At 33.5% G+C, this 14,981-nt stretch overlaps 1 protein-coding gene and 1 long non-coding RNA gene across 2 annotated transcripts in view; both read left to right on the top strand.

Moving 5' to 3' along the window:
* The window catches only part of LOC117794037, a 26,072-nt gene extending 16,950 nt beyond the window's left edge, over window positions 1-9,122 (top strand). Inside the window, exons 2-3 of the long non-coding RNA XR_004618345.1 lie at window positions 2,919-3,088; window positions 9,102-9,122. This is a non-coding gene — a long non-coding RNA (uncharacterized LOC117794037). The remainder of the gene's footprint in view (window positions 1-2,918; window positions 3,089-9,101) is intronic.
* On the top strand, window positions 9,123-13,663 carry LOC117788351 (UNC93-like protein; the record flags this gene model as incomplete). Its single annotated transcript, XM_034627104.1, has 4 exons — window positions 9,123-9,188; window positions 10,326-10,731; window positions 10,804-11,657; window positions 12,473-13,663. Coding segments are annotated over 4 exons (1,494 nt in total), but the record flags the coding sequence as incomplete, so codon positions are not given.
* Window positions 13,664-14,981: the final 1,318 nt, after the last annotated feature.

Consider the following 14,981-nt stretch of genomic DNA (forward strand, 5'->3'; position numbering starts at 1 on the left):
AATTTCATGCTCGAATCGAATCGAAACCGCAATATGATCGATTGATCAATCACTCACTTAGTCAGCTTCTGAATAGATTCTGAAAAGAAAAATCCCAAAGATCGCCGACCGCAAAATCCGCAATTAAATACCAGAAATAATATCTAATACATTATATCGATTGCCTATCCCAATGGACCGCAACACGTGCTCGACGCGAACACATGCCAAATATTCTCGGTACTACCAGATCAGCAGGGTAACAGGGAGCAGTTGGGGGTTGGGGTATTTCTTTATGGTACCGAGTCTAATTGCCAGTTTCCCCATCACCCCTCCCTCCCGCTACTGACGTCATCATCATCACGATCATGATCATGATCATTATCATTAAGCTTCACGTTCTCTTTACTCAATATTATTCGTTTATGTCGTTGTCGTTTTATTAATAACGTTTAGCCTGTTTTTATACAATTATTATTTTATTTTTATTCAATTTTCTATAAATGTTTTCACATTGATAAGGTAGCTGCTTTATTAGTTAACCAATGCCCGAAATTATTTCATAGTTATCAATTTTACATCGAAATGAATTTTACAAGTGCTCAGCTCAAAACAAAATTTGATCATGATAGAATCAATCATCATATAGCACACATAACAGCTATTTCGATATAGATAAGAAAAACATTTGCTAACAATATTTTTGCCTGCAATGTTAACTCTATGTAAAGTTCTTTGTAACAGTCTGTTATTTAATATTGAAGACCCGGAAACGACTGCTGTTGTGTTGCCGTATATCGTATACCGTATGATAATATTTAATAGTTATACGTATTCCACAGCAAAAATTAACAGCCATAGTTGAGCATCCGATTGAGTTGAGCCGGGATCAGAGCGGCTACGGCAATTTGAGCACATATATAATTCTCTGTAACCATCATTACAGACACAGCTAAGTTGACATTTAAAAACGAAGTTGCATAACTCACACATAATACCTTGTAGATTGTACAGTTAAGTTCGCACAGTGCCAAAAAAAAAATTTGAATCCATTAACGTATTTATAACTGGCACCTGTGAACTTGCATTAACATTTATTGTGAGTGCCTACAGCATGCACTGTTAACGGCCAATGTTAGTGTTTATGTTAATGTCACTGTTAATGTCTTCTACTTCTCTTTCTCTCTTCTTTCTTTACTATCGAAATTGAATTGAAAAACTGGAAAACCAGAAAAGAAACCTGTATTCAAGCTCATTTATTTATCCCAGATACACACACATACACACCAATTCTCATTGGCCCCAAAATCATCGATTCTACAAGTATTTTGGAAGCTCTTTTCATCTTTTTCTTCTTTGCGTTTTTGAGCATACATAAATATTAATTTGTTGAAATCATGTCTTATTATAAGCCATAACTTTAAGCGTTATTATGTTAATTTCTAAGGTTATTTTCTTTTTGTTAGAACTTCTATGCGAATTAATATTGTTGTTGTTGTCTTTTATGTGTGAGCTAAAAATATCAAAAAAAATATCAAAAAAATGTGATGTTTACCTAATTTTTCGCTAGCTCGTTTACTTATCGCTCCATTGAAGCGTCCGAGTCTCTTACAATCTGTGAATAATCATGGATGCGAAGTACAGACTAATATGCAATTAATTGATGTCTACTTGTCCATCTGTCTCTTTCTACATATGAACAAACAACAGAATACAAAACATGTATGAGCAGGAAACATGAACTTGAACTGACGCGACCGACAGTTAATTACAGCAATACTATACATACATATGTACATATAACAATGGCTAAATGTTAGCCAGATGATGGGAACATACTTATAAACATTGGCACATTCTACATAACACACACATTTGCATTCATATGTACAGTGTACACTAGACAATTCATTTATGGAAAGTTCTATATTATCATCATCTATGAAAATAATCAACTTTAATTACTAGCTTAACATATTCCTCCAAGATCACTGAAATAATTGCTGTTAATTAACAGCTTGATCCTCTATGGTCACAAATTATCCATATCTATTGTCATATGTGTACTAAAAGTGCTAGTTTAGTGCAAAGTTAATGTGATATTAGCATCATGCATTGAAATAATTAAGTCCTCCAAGTTTACTTATTTTCTCTTCTAAATATTATTATATTTCCTATGGTCACTTTTACACTAGTGGTACTTCTTATTATTCATATTCCTTACACATCCAATTATTAAGTCATTAGAACTAGTTATCCATGGTTAGACATTTTTGAATTTCATTTATTTGTGCTTTAACAATCAAATAAAGTTAAAAAAATGTATTTATAGAAAAACTAGCAGATCGATAAATGAAATACAAACTGTATAATATTTTTAGAAACCTTTTTAAGAAAGATAAAGCTTCGATCAGTTATCAAATAAAAGAATCGTGTCCTATTCCATAAAATCGTATCAAATCATTTTTTTTTCAACAAAAAATTTCCGACAATTATGGCTGCAATTTCAATAACGAAAATCTGGCAATAGTCTCGTTTTGTTGCTGTTGGTTATAAAAACGTTTAATACTATTATTGTTATTGTTATTGTTATTGGCATTGTTGTGCCTACGATTATAATATAACACATGGCATGGCGCACTTATTTCATATAAGTATCGTATATACCTCCAACTAACCAGCCCTGTCTACTATATACTATATTGTATTTCTCATATAGATGTGCTCGGACTTTTATTATTATTACCCATCTCAATGGTGAATGTAATAAGTTTTCAATTTAAATAATGATCGTATATACAATTTTTGTAAACACGTGATCATTTTTTTTTTTCTGATTTTGTTTGTTTTGACTTTGTGTATCAGAATGTTTTATAATCATCTAATGGAGATGCGATTTTATTCAACAACTTCAATCTCTCTAATTCTTCTCATTACAGCAAAACATATACCACGTCTAATTGATTAAAGAGGATTCCTCCTATAATTACTAAACCACAAAATACAAAAACGAGGAACAGAAAAGCAAAGACAAAACAACGTTGAGAAAAAGGCCAGCAAAATGACTGGTTTTACCAATGCCGGCTTTGAGAACGATGAGCCCGTAAAGGTAAGTCTACTCTATATGATATAGCTTGGATTTTTGGGATTAGGGATAGGCATGGGCATGTCAATTAATCTCTCGTAATAGCAAAGTCAATGTACGCATAATGAACAGCAAATGTAGAAAGAATTGTATTTGAATTCGAATAATGAATAGTTTCCAGTACTCAAATTGAATTCATTTCTTGACCTATTGTTTTCAGTTACGTGTAGTTGAGACAGATTATATTCTATGTAGCTAAGATATCAATTACACACGTCGCACTGGTAATTTGAACGCGGAAAACAAGCTTACAACAAAGCAACAATATTCATAATCGTATTCGTAATCAAGTTTGTCTGAAAATCGCTCAACTGGAAGACTGGTTCACATAGAACATTTGTTAGATTTGTATAGTAACATTATGTATATTAGATCTACATATATGTAAATTGCGATATATGAGCAAATGTGATAACAACTCGTCGAATTAATAATATATTTGTAATATTTTTGCTAGATTCATTCATGCGTTGAGCGTAAAACTCGTTTATTGTCTTTCAACTCACTTGGAAATCTAGCACCGATATTGGAGATACTATAAAATAAAAAATATAAAAAAATATAACTCGGTTTGCCTTCAAGTTTTATAATGACACGCGTCACATTATTTATTAAGTGTCCCAAATAAAAGAAGGAAGTATTCATATTCAGGAGAGAGAAACAAAACCAATTATACATATGTAGATATAAATAATTGTATGTATGTAAATGAATGCGATGATCACGAGATTGTGATGATGGTGATTATGAATTCATCATTCATTTTGGACGTTGGTCAATTGGGGAGGGTGCTGTAAAGTGGGCACTCCTAAAAGCAACCTAAAATAAATTTCACCTCAAGAAACTGAAACAACAGACAACAGACAACAGAGAGACAACGACAAACCCACGCAAAAAAAAAAAAGAAATGTGACAGCAGAAAGCGCTTAAATATACGAATACAAATATGAATACGAACACGAATACGAATACTCGATAAGTATCTACATACAAACTCATACTCGCAACATCGTATCGCTTAATGCCTCAGGTAATAAATGAGCCTGTCCTAATTGACTCTGGGGCACAGTTTGTTGGTCTTGGGAATTGGGTTTTGCTGCATTACAGGGTTACCAACCAAATCGCCAGAGTTGCCCACATCTGTATGCGTACTTGTTCACTTGTATTTGCAGATAAGTTATTGCACAATTAGTTGCGTTTCATAATAATAATAAATATTGGCAATTTATAGTGAGTTCGTAAACCACCCAGCATCAGGCTGTGATCGCAGGCAGCACAGCATCCAATGTACACTGAGCGAAATAGTCAAGTATTTCGTAAAAATATCACCATTGCTTAATGTCAATAATTTCGTTATCTTGTCAAAATAAAAAATATTAAGCACCGCATTTCAAACTTTGCTACGCACTAAGATTGAAATTACTTAAGCCGAGTGTCATAATTTTTTATTTTAAATGCGGTTTTTTTTATTTCAAAAACTGACTATTTTTTTTGGAACTCAAGAGTTCTTGTTTTAACTACAATTCAACCTCTATCATAGAAAAAAATCAATTAAACTAAACTTGATTTGTAGACTTCATGTCCATGATTTAAGATTTTTCGAACTTGTTCGTGAGTATTCGCTGTGAAAAATTGTTCCGAAAATGAATTGCAGACTTATATAAAGATATTTCGTACTAATTTTTAGTAAATCTGGACTTTTACTTTATTCAAGATTATTTTCTCTCATATCATAATTTTTGATGGTTGGTTAAAATATTTGTTTGCTCATTTTTTGTAACCCACACTTATCTCAAGTACGGATTTTAACAATCGCATATACTAAATTCGAGGTCATTTTTTTCTCTTAGTGTACAGACAATTTAGCCAGTTCCAAGTACAGTGGACTAAGCAGTACAGAGAGTTCTCAATGATAAACCCGTTTCTCTTGGTTGTGCAGAGACAACGACAGCAACAACGACAACGACATTAAAGTTAAGAAACCAGAGAACGGCAACAAATAACCAAACTCAATAACAAATACAAATTTATGTAAAGTCAAAAGACATGTAAAAAAGATGGCGAGAGAGACGGCGAAACAAACACCCAAGCCGACAGATAGAGAGACAGAAAGACAGACGGACAGACGGACAGGTGGACAGACGGACAGATCGACGGACAGAGACTGAAAGCCAAAAGGCAAACACGAAACGTGCCGAGTTTAAAAATAAAACAACGCAAATCTCGTGCGCCGCAGCGCCGCTCTACGCGCTTCTCACTGTCAGAGAGCATGTAACTGGTTTGCAGCGGCTTTTTTTTTTTGTTTAGTTTATTTTATTTTACTTTATTTTGTTTTTTTTTTTTGGTTTTCCTTTTGTGCCTGCTGCCTGTAGTAGTTGTAGTTGTCGTCGTTGTAATTGTAATATTTTATGCTATTTTATGTTTCGCACTTGTTGGCAACGCCATCTAATTATTGTTATTGCACTCACATTCACACTTGCATTACTATTTGTGTTACTTACACACACACACAAACATACAGTTAGGCAAGAAAGTGCTTTGACAAAATCAGGGCTGCAAACCCCCAAAATTTTGTTTATGGTTCGGTTCAGCGGTTCGAACCATAGAGCAAGACATCGGTTCGGTTCGAGAATTGGTTTATATACCCCTGAACCCAAGGTTTGGGTATTGGTATACATAATTAAATTTTTTTAAGAAATCAAATTTTGATAACTTAAATTTATTTGAAGATTTAAATACATATGTCTTATTTTAATCTGAAGTCACAAATAATTGCGTAATATTAGAAAATCATAACATTTATGTTATTATTCTATCAGTGCTGATACCGGAACCGAAGGGACAAAATCGAAATAGAACCTTTTATCGAAATAGTTGTTTCGAAACCGGAACCTATATTTGTTTCGGTTTGATTCCCTGGTCAAAACACTTTCTTGACTTACTGTGTATATGTATGTGCACATGCATGTGTGTAGTTGAGACTGATTGTCGTTAGGCGTTTTCTTAGAAATGGCCAGCAGCGACACCTGCCGTCCATTGCAAACATCAGCTGTTTTGCACAGAAACTGTGTGTGAGTTTGCTTGTGTGTGTGTGTGTGAGTGTACAGAGTCCGCGACAAAGACCAACAGAATTGACGTCGACAATAGCAACAAAAATAAACAAAAGCACAAAAAAAAAAAAGCAACGGTTAAAGTTACAGCGTGTTGTTGTTGACCAGTTTCTATACATATGCAGTTTTTGGTTGCTGTTGTTGCTTGACTGTATCGTAATGATATGCAAATGTGTGTACCATTAGTTTTGGATGCTATTTTTATAGCCTTGCAATTGCAGTTTGGCAGCTACTTGCTGCCTAAGTCGGTCAGCTGCGAATGTTGTCCAACTAACTTATTTCTAAATTGAAGACCAATAATTCTTCGACTTACAGTTGCAGATATTTTCATTTCACATACATTTCGCATGCAATGCTCAACACTTTCGTTAAGTGCGCATTATCGATAACGATAACTTGCTGGTATTTATTGCAGCTGCGCTTTTGTCCAAGCCAGGTACGCTGCATCTCACATGCCACATATAGTAAATAACTTTCACGCCTCATTCTAGAAAACTCTTTTGCGCTGGCAACTGTGGCGTATGCGTAATATTGTGTCAAATGCATTCGGGCCTGGTTTTGCTGACGTGGTCAACAACGAAAATGACAACATTTCTTGGTCTTTATTTTTTTGAGTATTGGTCGCCAAAAACTTGTTTTGTTTTTTGGTTTTGTTTAGTACCCAATTTAATGAAATTTTTGTTTTGTTAAAGCACATCAACAATTACAATGGCAATAATAATAATGAGGAATCATAAAAGCAACTTGACAGTTCCACGAATTTACGTATTTAGTTGTTATTGTCATGCACATCTAAAATGCTTCGAATTTTTCTGCATTTTATACACTTTGAAGAGGGTATTTTAATTTTGTTACGAAATGTGTAATGCATTAAAATATATACACTTCTTTGATAATGTCTGTCTGTCTGTATAAATTAAAAAAAATCTGTGAAATATTAAGAGCTAGAAACTCCTAATTGTGATATGTCGAAATTTTATTTAGCATTGCATTTTTTGTTTCATAAAAATAACGATGTCTTGAAAATATAGATTTAAAGTGCATAAAAATTGGTTTAAAAAAAATTATAATTTATTTAAACAAAACAACCCAAAAAGAAATAAAGAGATGTGTATTTAGAGAATTGAACGCAGGGTATCTCGTAGTTAAAAAGCATTTTTATTTGTTATTTATTTAAATTTGAAATTGTATTTCGATTTATTGATAAGACTGGGAAATTTTGTACCCCCCCGCTCTCTTATTTGCATACAAACAAAACAAACTGCCCTCGCACACCCCTCGCTACCAGTTCCGTTAGCTGCGTGTGAACCTTAACTGCAAGTATTATGCGCTAATATTAAAACTACATACGATATACATATATTGTTGTAAAAACTGTAATCGATTTACGGCTTGCATAACACCGCATGCGGTTATTTGTTGTTGCTTTAACAGTTATTGTTGATGTTGTTATTGTTGTTGTTGTAGTTGTTGTTGTTGTTGTTGCTGTTGTTGCCCACCTAATTGGCCGGGGAACGTGGACCTGATGCCAGACCAAACTGTTGGGGGCCCCCCCCCTTAAATGTCAATTACAGTTTCATACCTTCCAAGCACACACACACAAACTTTACGTAAATTGCGTTGGCGTTACCTACCGCCCGTCCGGCCCCTTACACATGCCCCACCCCTTGCCATCATGTAACCTTCTGAATGGTGCGAACGGCGCATGCAAAATCGCAGCTTGATTTTTTTTTTGGCCAGTTCTACGATCATGCCCAGAGCTGTGTTTGTGGCTGGTTGTTGTTGCTGTGGTTGGTTGTTGCCACCAAAAGCAACTCAGCACGCTGACTGTGACTCTGGCAGCTGCCTTGCGCATTTTTTATGACCATTTAAAGGCCGCGTTGCGCATGCGCAATGTAAAACGCACACAAAACGCGAGCAAATCGCGCGCGCATGCTCGCCTTTAATTTTAGAAACTATAAGCGTAAACGCGGCAAGACATAAATAATTAATTAACATTGCCAATGTGCCTTGTCCGTCTCGAGGTGTGTGTGTTTGTGTGTGCAAACGAAAGCAAAGCAATAAACCAAACCTAAATACTCTTCAAATAGATTAAAAACAACATATGTTAATACTCTATGATATCATCATTTCAATACATTAATTCAATAAATCATTAGTCAAACAAGTTATAAGAACTTCGAATATTCAGAAGTTTTTATAATATATTTATCCAGCTTTTATATTAAAAGGGTCAGCTTTTATTATTCTGCGAGCAGCTTTTCTTTTAAATTTGATTAGCAATTAGTTCCAAGTACTTCGATTTCTTTAACAAATAAATTTTTGCATTTAAATTTAATTCAAATCTTAGCTATCATAACTATCATATTATCATATTATGAAAACAATATTTTTTTTAATATTTTTATAGTGTCGCGTTGAGAATTAGCTAATAAAATTTGCTTTTCCAATAAGTTGAAACTTGTTTTAAGCTTTAGCTAATAATATACTATCATAGAATGATATTTATATGTTTTTTGAACTTATAGATTTATTTCCAATAATTTGAATATCGTTTTAAGTCGCAGCAAACAGTATGATATCATATTATAAGCAGTTAAAGTTGGAATTCCCCGTAGAATATTAAAAAATAATAGTATTACGTGCTGTACTAAATCATGTAGGAGTTTTTATAGAGGATTAGGCTAAATGGAATGAATATAAATCTTAGCTTGGTTAAGTCAGAGCTAACGCTTTTTTTAGGACCCCCTAAGCTGCTGTGTAGATGTAATGACAACGCCTCTGTGTACACTAAAATTGATCGGTGATCACTAACAAACAACGATAATCTCGTTTTTTTTTTTTTTGGTTTTTTACTTTATTTATAGCCAAAAGCTAGGTTTTGTGCATGGCGCATCTTAAAGAATATCTCGATCATCTCGATAGCGTTTATGGTGCAGTTTACCGCGTTTCAGGTGAGTTATCGATCGCAACGATTAATTTTAAATTTAAAAAAAAAAAATTGATCGAGCTAAATTTAATAAGATATATATAGTGATATTTAAATAAATATTGAAATTAAATTAAGAACGAACTAAAATTAATAAGATATATATTTTTATATTTAAATAAATAATGAGATCAAATTCTTTTGTAATATTTTTTTATTTTTCGAAGATCGAACATTGAGATCGAGCTAAAATTAATAAGATATATATTTTGATATTTAATTAAATAATGAGATAAAATTCTTTTGTAATATTTTTTTATTTTTGTAAGATCGAAAATTGAGATCGAGATAAAATTAATAAGATATGTATTTTGATATTTAAATAAATAATGAGATTAAATTGTTTTGTAATATTTTTTTATTTTGTAAGATCGAAAGTTAAGATCGATCTAAAATTAATAAGATATAAACTTTGTTGTTTTAAATAAAAATTGAAATTAAATTCTTTGGTCATAATTTTTTTATGTTTGTAAGATCAAAAGTTGAGATCGAGCTAACATTAATAAGATATAAATTTAGTTTTTTGAATAAAAACTTAAATTAAATTATTTTTTCATAATTTTTTAATTTTTGTAAAATCACAAATTGAGAACGAGCTAAAATTAATAAGATATATATTTTGATATTTAAATAAAAAATGAGATCAAATTCTTTTGTAATATTTTTTTATTTTTGTAAGATCGAAAGTTAAGATCGATCTAAGAATAATAAGATATAAACTTTGTTGTTTTAAATAAAAATTGAAATTAAATTCTTTGGTCATAATTTTTTTATGTTTGTAAGATCAAAAGTTGAGATCGAGCTAACATTAATAAGATATAAATTTAGTTTTTTGAATAAAAATTTAAATAAAATTATTTTTTCATATTTTTTTAATTTTTGCAAAATTGCAAATTAAGATGGAGCTAAAATTAATGAGATATATATTTGGATTTTTAAATAAAAATTGAACTTAAATTCTGTCATCATAATTTATTTATTTTGGATCGAAGAAAATGTTAGTTAAAATTAATCTGTATAGTAAAAGTAGCTCTTATTTGCGGTTTTTGAAATACTATATAGACCTTTCTTACTAATGATTATGCTGTTTGAATTGTTGCAGGGCACGGCGAATCTGCAATCCTCGATCAACTCAAAGGATGGATTAGGCACCGTATCGCTGAGTGCCATTTATGCGGCGCTGGTTGTCTCCTGCATCTTCCTGCCCACGCTGATCATTCGCAAGCTGACGGTTAAATGGACGCTCGTTTGCAGCATGCTCTGCTATGCGCCGTACATTGCCTTCCAGCTCTTCCCGCGCTTCTACACCTTGGTGCCGGCTGGCATCCTGGTGGGTATGGGCGCGGCGCCCATGTGGGCATCCAAGGCCACATATCTGACACAGGTGGGGCAGGTGTATGCTAAGATAACAGAACAGGCTGTGGATGCCATTATAGTGCGATTCTTTGGCTTCTTCTTCCTTGCCTGGCAATCCGCTGAGCTTTGGGGCAATCTCATCTCCAGCTTGGGTAAGTTTCCCCTGAATTAGCACGGAATATCTGAAACATTTCTAATCTGTTTGAATCCTTTGGCGTTACCAGTTCTATCCAGCGGCGCACATGGCGGCAGCAGCAGTGCCAATTCCACAATCAGTGAGGAGGATTTGCTGTATTGCGGTGCGAATTTCTGCACCACCGGTAATGGCGGTCACGGTAACCTGGAGCGTCCACCAGAGAACGAAATCTTTGAGATCTCAATGATCTATCTGTCATGCATTGTCGCCGCCGTCTGTATCATTGCCTTCTTCCTGGATCCTCTCAAGCGTTACGGTGAGAATCGTAAGGGCTCCAACTCGGCGGCCGAACTGTCCGGCCTGCAGTTGCTGTCGGCGACATTCCGTCAGATGAAGAAACCCAATCTGCAGCTGCTCATACCGATCACCATATTCATTGGCATGGAGCAGGCATTCATTGGCGCCGATTTCACTCAGGCATATGTCGCCTGTGCATTGGGTGTCCATCAGATTGGTTTCGTCATGATCTGCTTTGGTGTGGTCAACGCTCTCTGCTCCATACTGTTTGGATCTGTGATGAAATACATTGGACGCTTGCCCATCATTGTGCTGGGCGCCGTTGTCCATTTCACGCTCATCTCTGTCGAACTCTTTTGGCGTCCCAATCCCGACAATCCACTCATCTTCTATGCCATGTCCGGTCTTTGGGGTGTCGGTGATGCCGTCTGGCAGACACAAATCAACGGTCTCTACGGTCTGCTCTTCCGGCGAAACAAGGAAGCCGCCTTCTCCAACTATCGCCTGTGGGAATCCGCCGGATTTGTCATCGCCTATGCTTATGCCACAACGCTCTGCACCCGCATGAAGCTCTACATTCTGTTGGTGGTGCTGACACTCGGCTGCATTGGCTACGTCATTGTGGAGATTCTCTACAGGAAGAAGGTAAGCAACTACTTTCAACTAATCAAAACTGATATCAATTATCTGCATAAATCGGAAAATAACTCATACACGTATACTGGGTTGGCAATGAAGTCCAAATTTATCTAAACTCTCAGTTTTTAATCAAGCTAAAAAAAAATACTATAAAATATAGGTGTCTTCCAGAAACACAAGCCAACCGAAAAGCAACCAAAAACCCAAAGTTATTTAGAAAGTTTTCGGTTGGTTTATATTTCTGGAACATCTCTGAGAACACTTAAATTTCAATTCTAATTTTAAAAAATCGTATTTAAACTCTACTTTTCCAATTTTATCACACGAGTTGGAAATAGAAGTTATATATTTTTTCGCTTAACTTTAATTTTGATTATACGAATTAAAAGCTGTCAATTTTTCTGTTAACTTTTAACTAAAGCTTTTAATTTTGTTTATAAACTTTGAAAATTAAAGTGATTTATAAATGTTTATAAAATAATTTGCAAATGAAAGTTTAAATACAAATTTGAACCTTATTATTATACAAAAAAATGGAAATTTTGTAATTTGTTTGATACAAATTAATTAATCCTTGTATTTATTTATTTATTAACGTCAACTGAAATCAGTCGACAAAAGTTAAATCATGCATAAAATGAAACAAAATTTAAATAAATAATAAATAAAATAATAATTCAATTGTAAAACTTAAAAACGATGTTATGTTAAGTTAACTTAAGTTAATTCTGGGAAACTAAAACAATCTGTAATCGTATTTTATTTAGCAAATTTTTTAATTGCCTAACTAATAAATGTTTAATGCATTCTTCTTTTTGCAGCAACGCAAGATGAAGAAGCAGGAGAAACTCGAGGCCGCTGAAAAGGAGAAGGAGGCGGCTGCCGCTGCAGCTGCTGCTGAGGCAAATGCCGCCTTTGCTGACGGCGTCGAGGAGACAGACGATGAGCTCGACGATCTCGAAGAAGATATTGTAGTCACGCGCCTGTAATAACCGTATTTTGTTAATTGTTGTACGTTCTTTTTGTTTACTATATTTTGCCGTCGGCGTCGTTGCGGCTGCAGCAGCAGCGCTGTTACTGTTAACCGTTCACTGTTGAAAGTGATAGGCTTAACAGTTACAACAGTTCACATTACACTGTTAACGCACACACAATGTTAGCGCTTAACATGATGTTAAGAAAACAAACACACTGATCAATAACTGTTGCATAGCCGCAGGCGCGCACATTTCGTCGGCCAATCGGCGACGCGTCCGAACTTTTTTTGTCGTTGTAGTTGTCGTAGTACTTAGTACATTCCCCCTCCCCAAAAACCATTTAACACAAAGGCCAATTAACAATGCACAAGCACTTAGCATGTGAGTGTGTGTGTGTGTGTGAATGTTTATTGAAGTGTATGTTTGAGTGAGTGTTTGTGTGTGTGTGTGTGTGCAAGTGTGTGTGTGCGTGTGTTTTGCATAACTTTAGTTTGTAAATATGCAAGAGATAAAAATTGACAGAGGACGCCTTTAACTTAATGTAGTGAGAATAACAAGCACACACACACACACAGACAGACAGTGAGTGAGTAAGTAAGTGAGAGTTAGAGTCAGAGAGAGAGAGAGAGAGAGAGATACACAGCACCAGCACTACGCACACAATGACAACATGCTGCAGCAGTATGTGTGTCACTATGCCTAATAAATTGTTATTTTATTTTAGATACTAGCATTAAACAAATCTATATGTAAAATATTTTTTTTTTAATTTTTCTCTTGGTTGCTGACATACACAACTAACATACACAACATCAACAAACAATCAAACAACAAAACGTGATAATTAAACACTTAAACACACATACATACTTATGTATATACATATGCATGTATGCACACACACATACACACACACACACACACACAAGTCACAAAATAGTCAAATTTCTAAACTAAAAACTGGCCGCAAAAACTTTAATGTTAATTGCAAATAAAAAAAAAAACAAACACTTATTTTTAAGCAGTCGAAAATAATAAAGGAAATTAAAAAAAAAGAGAGAAACAAAAGAAGAGAAGAATGGCAAGCGATTAAAACAAATTTGATAAATGCAAAAGCAAAAAATATAGCATGCAAAATGATAAATACATTTTTTGCTCAGTATTATGTTTTAAACTAAATTTAAGTGAGTTATTGTTTCCTGTTTTTTTATTTGAATTTTTTTGCAAAAAAAAAAGAAAAAAAAAACGATATATATATATATATAAAGACAAAAAAAAATTATACAGAAAAAGAGAAAAATATTTTTTGAGTTTTGTGTTTTGGAACAAACAAACAACAGCAACAACAAAGACAAACTCCTTTCGATTGCAATTATTATTATTTTATTGAAATTGCATACATACAATATATAAATTTTAATTTTTTTCGTTTTATTTAAACGTTTTATCTAAATATAAATAAATGAAAAGAAAACATAAAAAACAAAACAAAATATAATTGTAATGCATATATATATTCTTTTTTTTTTATTAGCTCACTAAGTAGTTCATTATATTATGTAAAATATGAAAATAAATAAATGAATATAAATATTTGAAATAAATGTATTTTATTCAACAAAACTTACTTACAATGAAACTAGTCGGAAAGGCTTAAGTCCAGACCCCGATTATAGAAATACCCTTTACATACTTTTAGGAGTTCTTCATTCCGCGGTTGATTCGCTTCCTGTTTAAATAGCCCTAATTGCATAAAAAACATAGAAGTTATACTGAAAAGTGTAATCAGTATTGAGGATCGAGAAAAGCAGTGCAAGGCCGTTAAATTGCGCGCACTGCTTGCAAGCAGTGTGGAAGTTTGAAAATGTAAGTTTACCTGTTCTACAGAGTATCAATAAAAATAATAATAATTATTCAATTTAAAAGATTAAAACAAAAACAAAATATCAATTTTGATTAAAATGACTGACACTCAATATATGGTAAACTGAAATTGATTAAATTTAGTTGTTTAAGCAACTCAATCTTTGAATATTTTCAAATGACACGTTTTATTAGTCAGTTATTGATCAACTTGAATAAAGTGGAGAAACTTTATGTCACAATAGCAGTAATTCTTCAATATATTTTTCGACCTATTTACTATAATATAGCTGTGCAAATTATCACACATTTTTTTCTGCTGATAATAAACAATAACAAACAAAATTCTATTTTTCAACTGATCGTTTGACCAAATTCAGTTAAAAAATTGCAGACTGTAAAATACAACAGACACATGTAGCGATTTCAGTTGTAATTATCTTCAACGCAAAGAATCGTGTCTCATGATTCCGAATAGGAATATATAAAT

Source organism: Drosophila innubila, chromosome X, assembly GCF_004354385.1.
Source record: "Drosophila innubila isolate TH190305 chromosome X, UK_Dinn_1.0, whole genome shotgun sequence".
NCBI lineage: Eukaryota > Metazoa > Arthropoda > Insecta > Diptera > Drosophilidae > Drosophila > Drosophila innubila.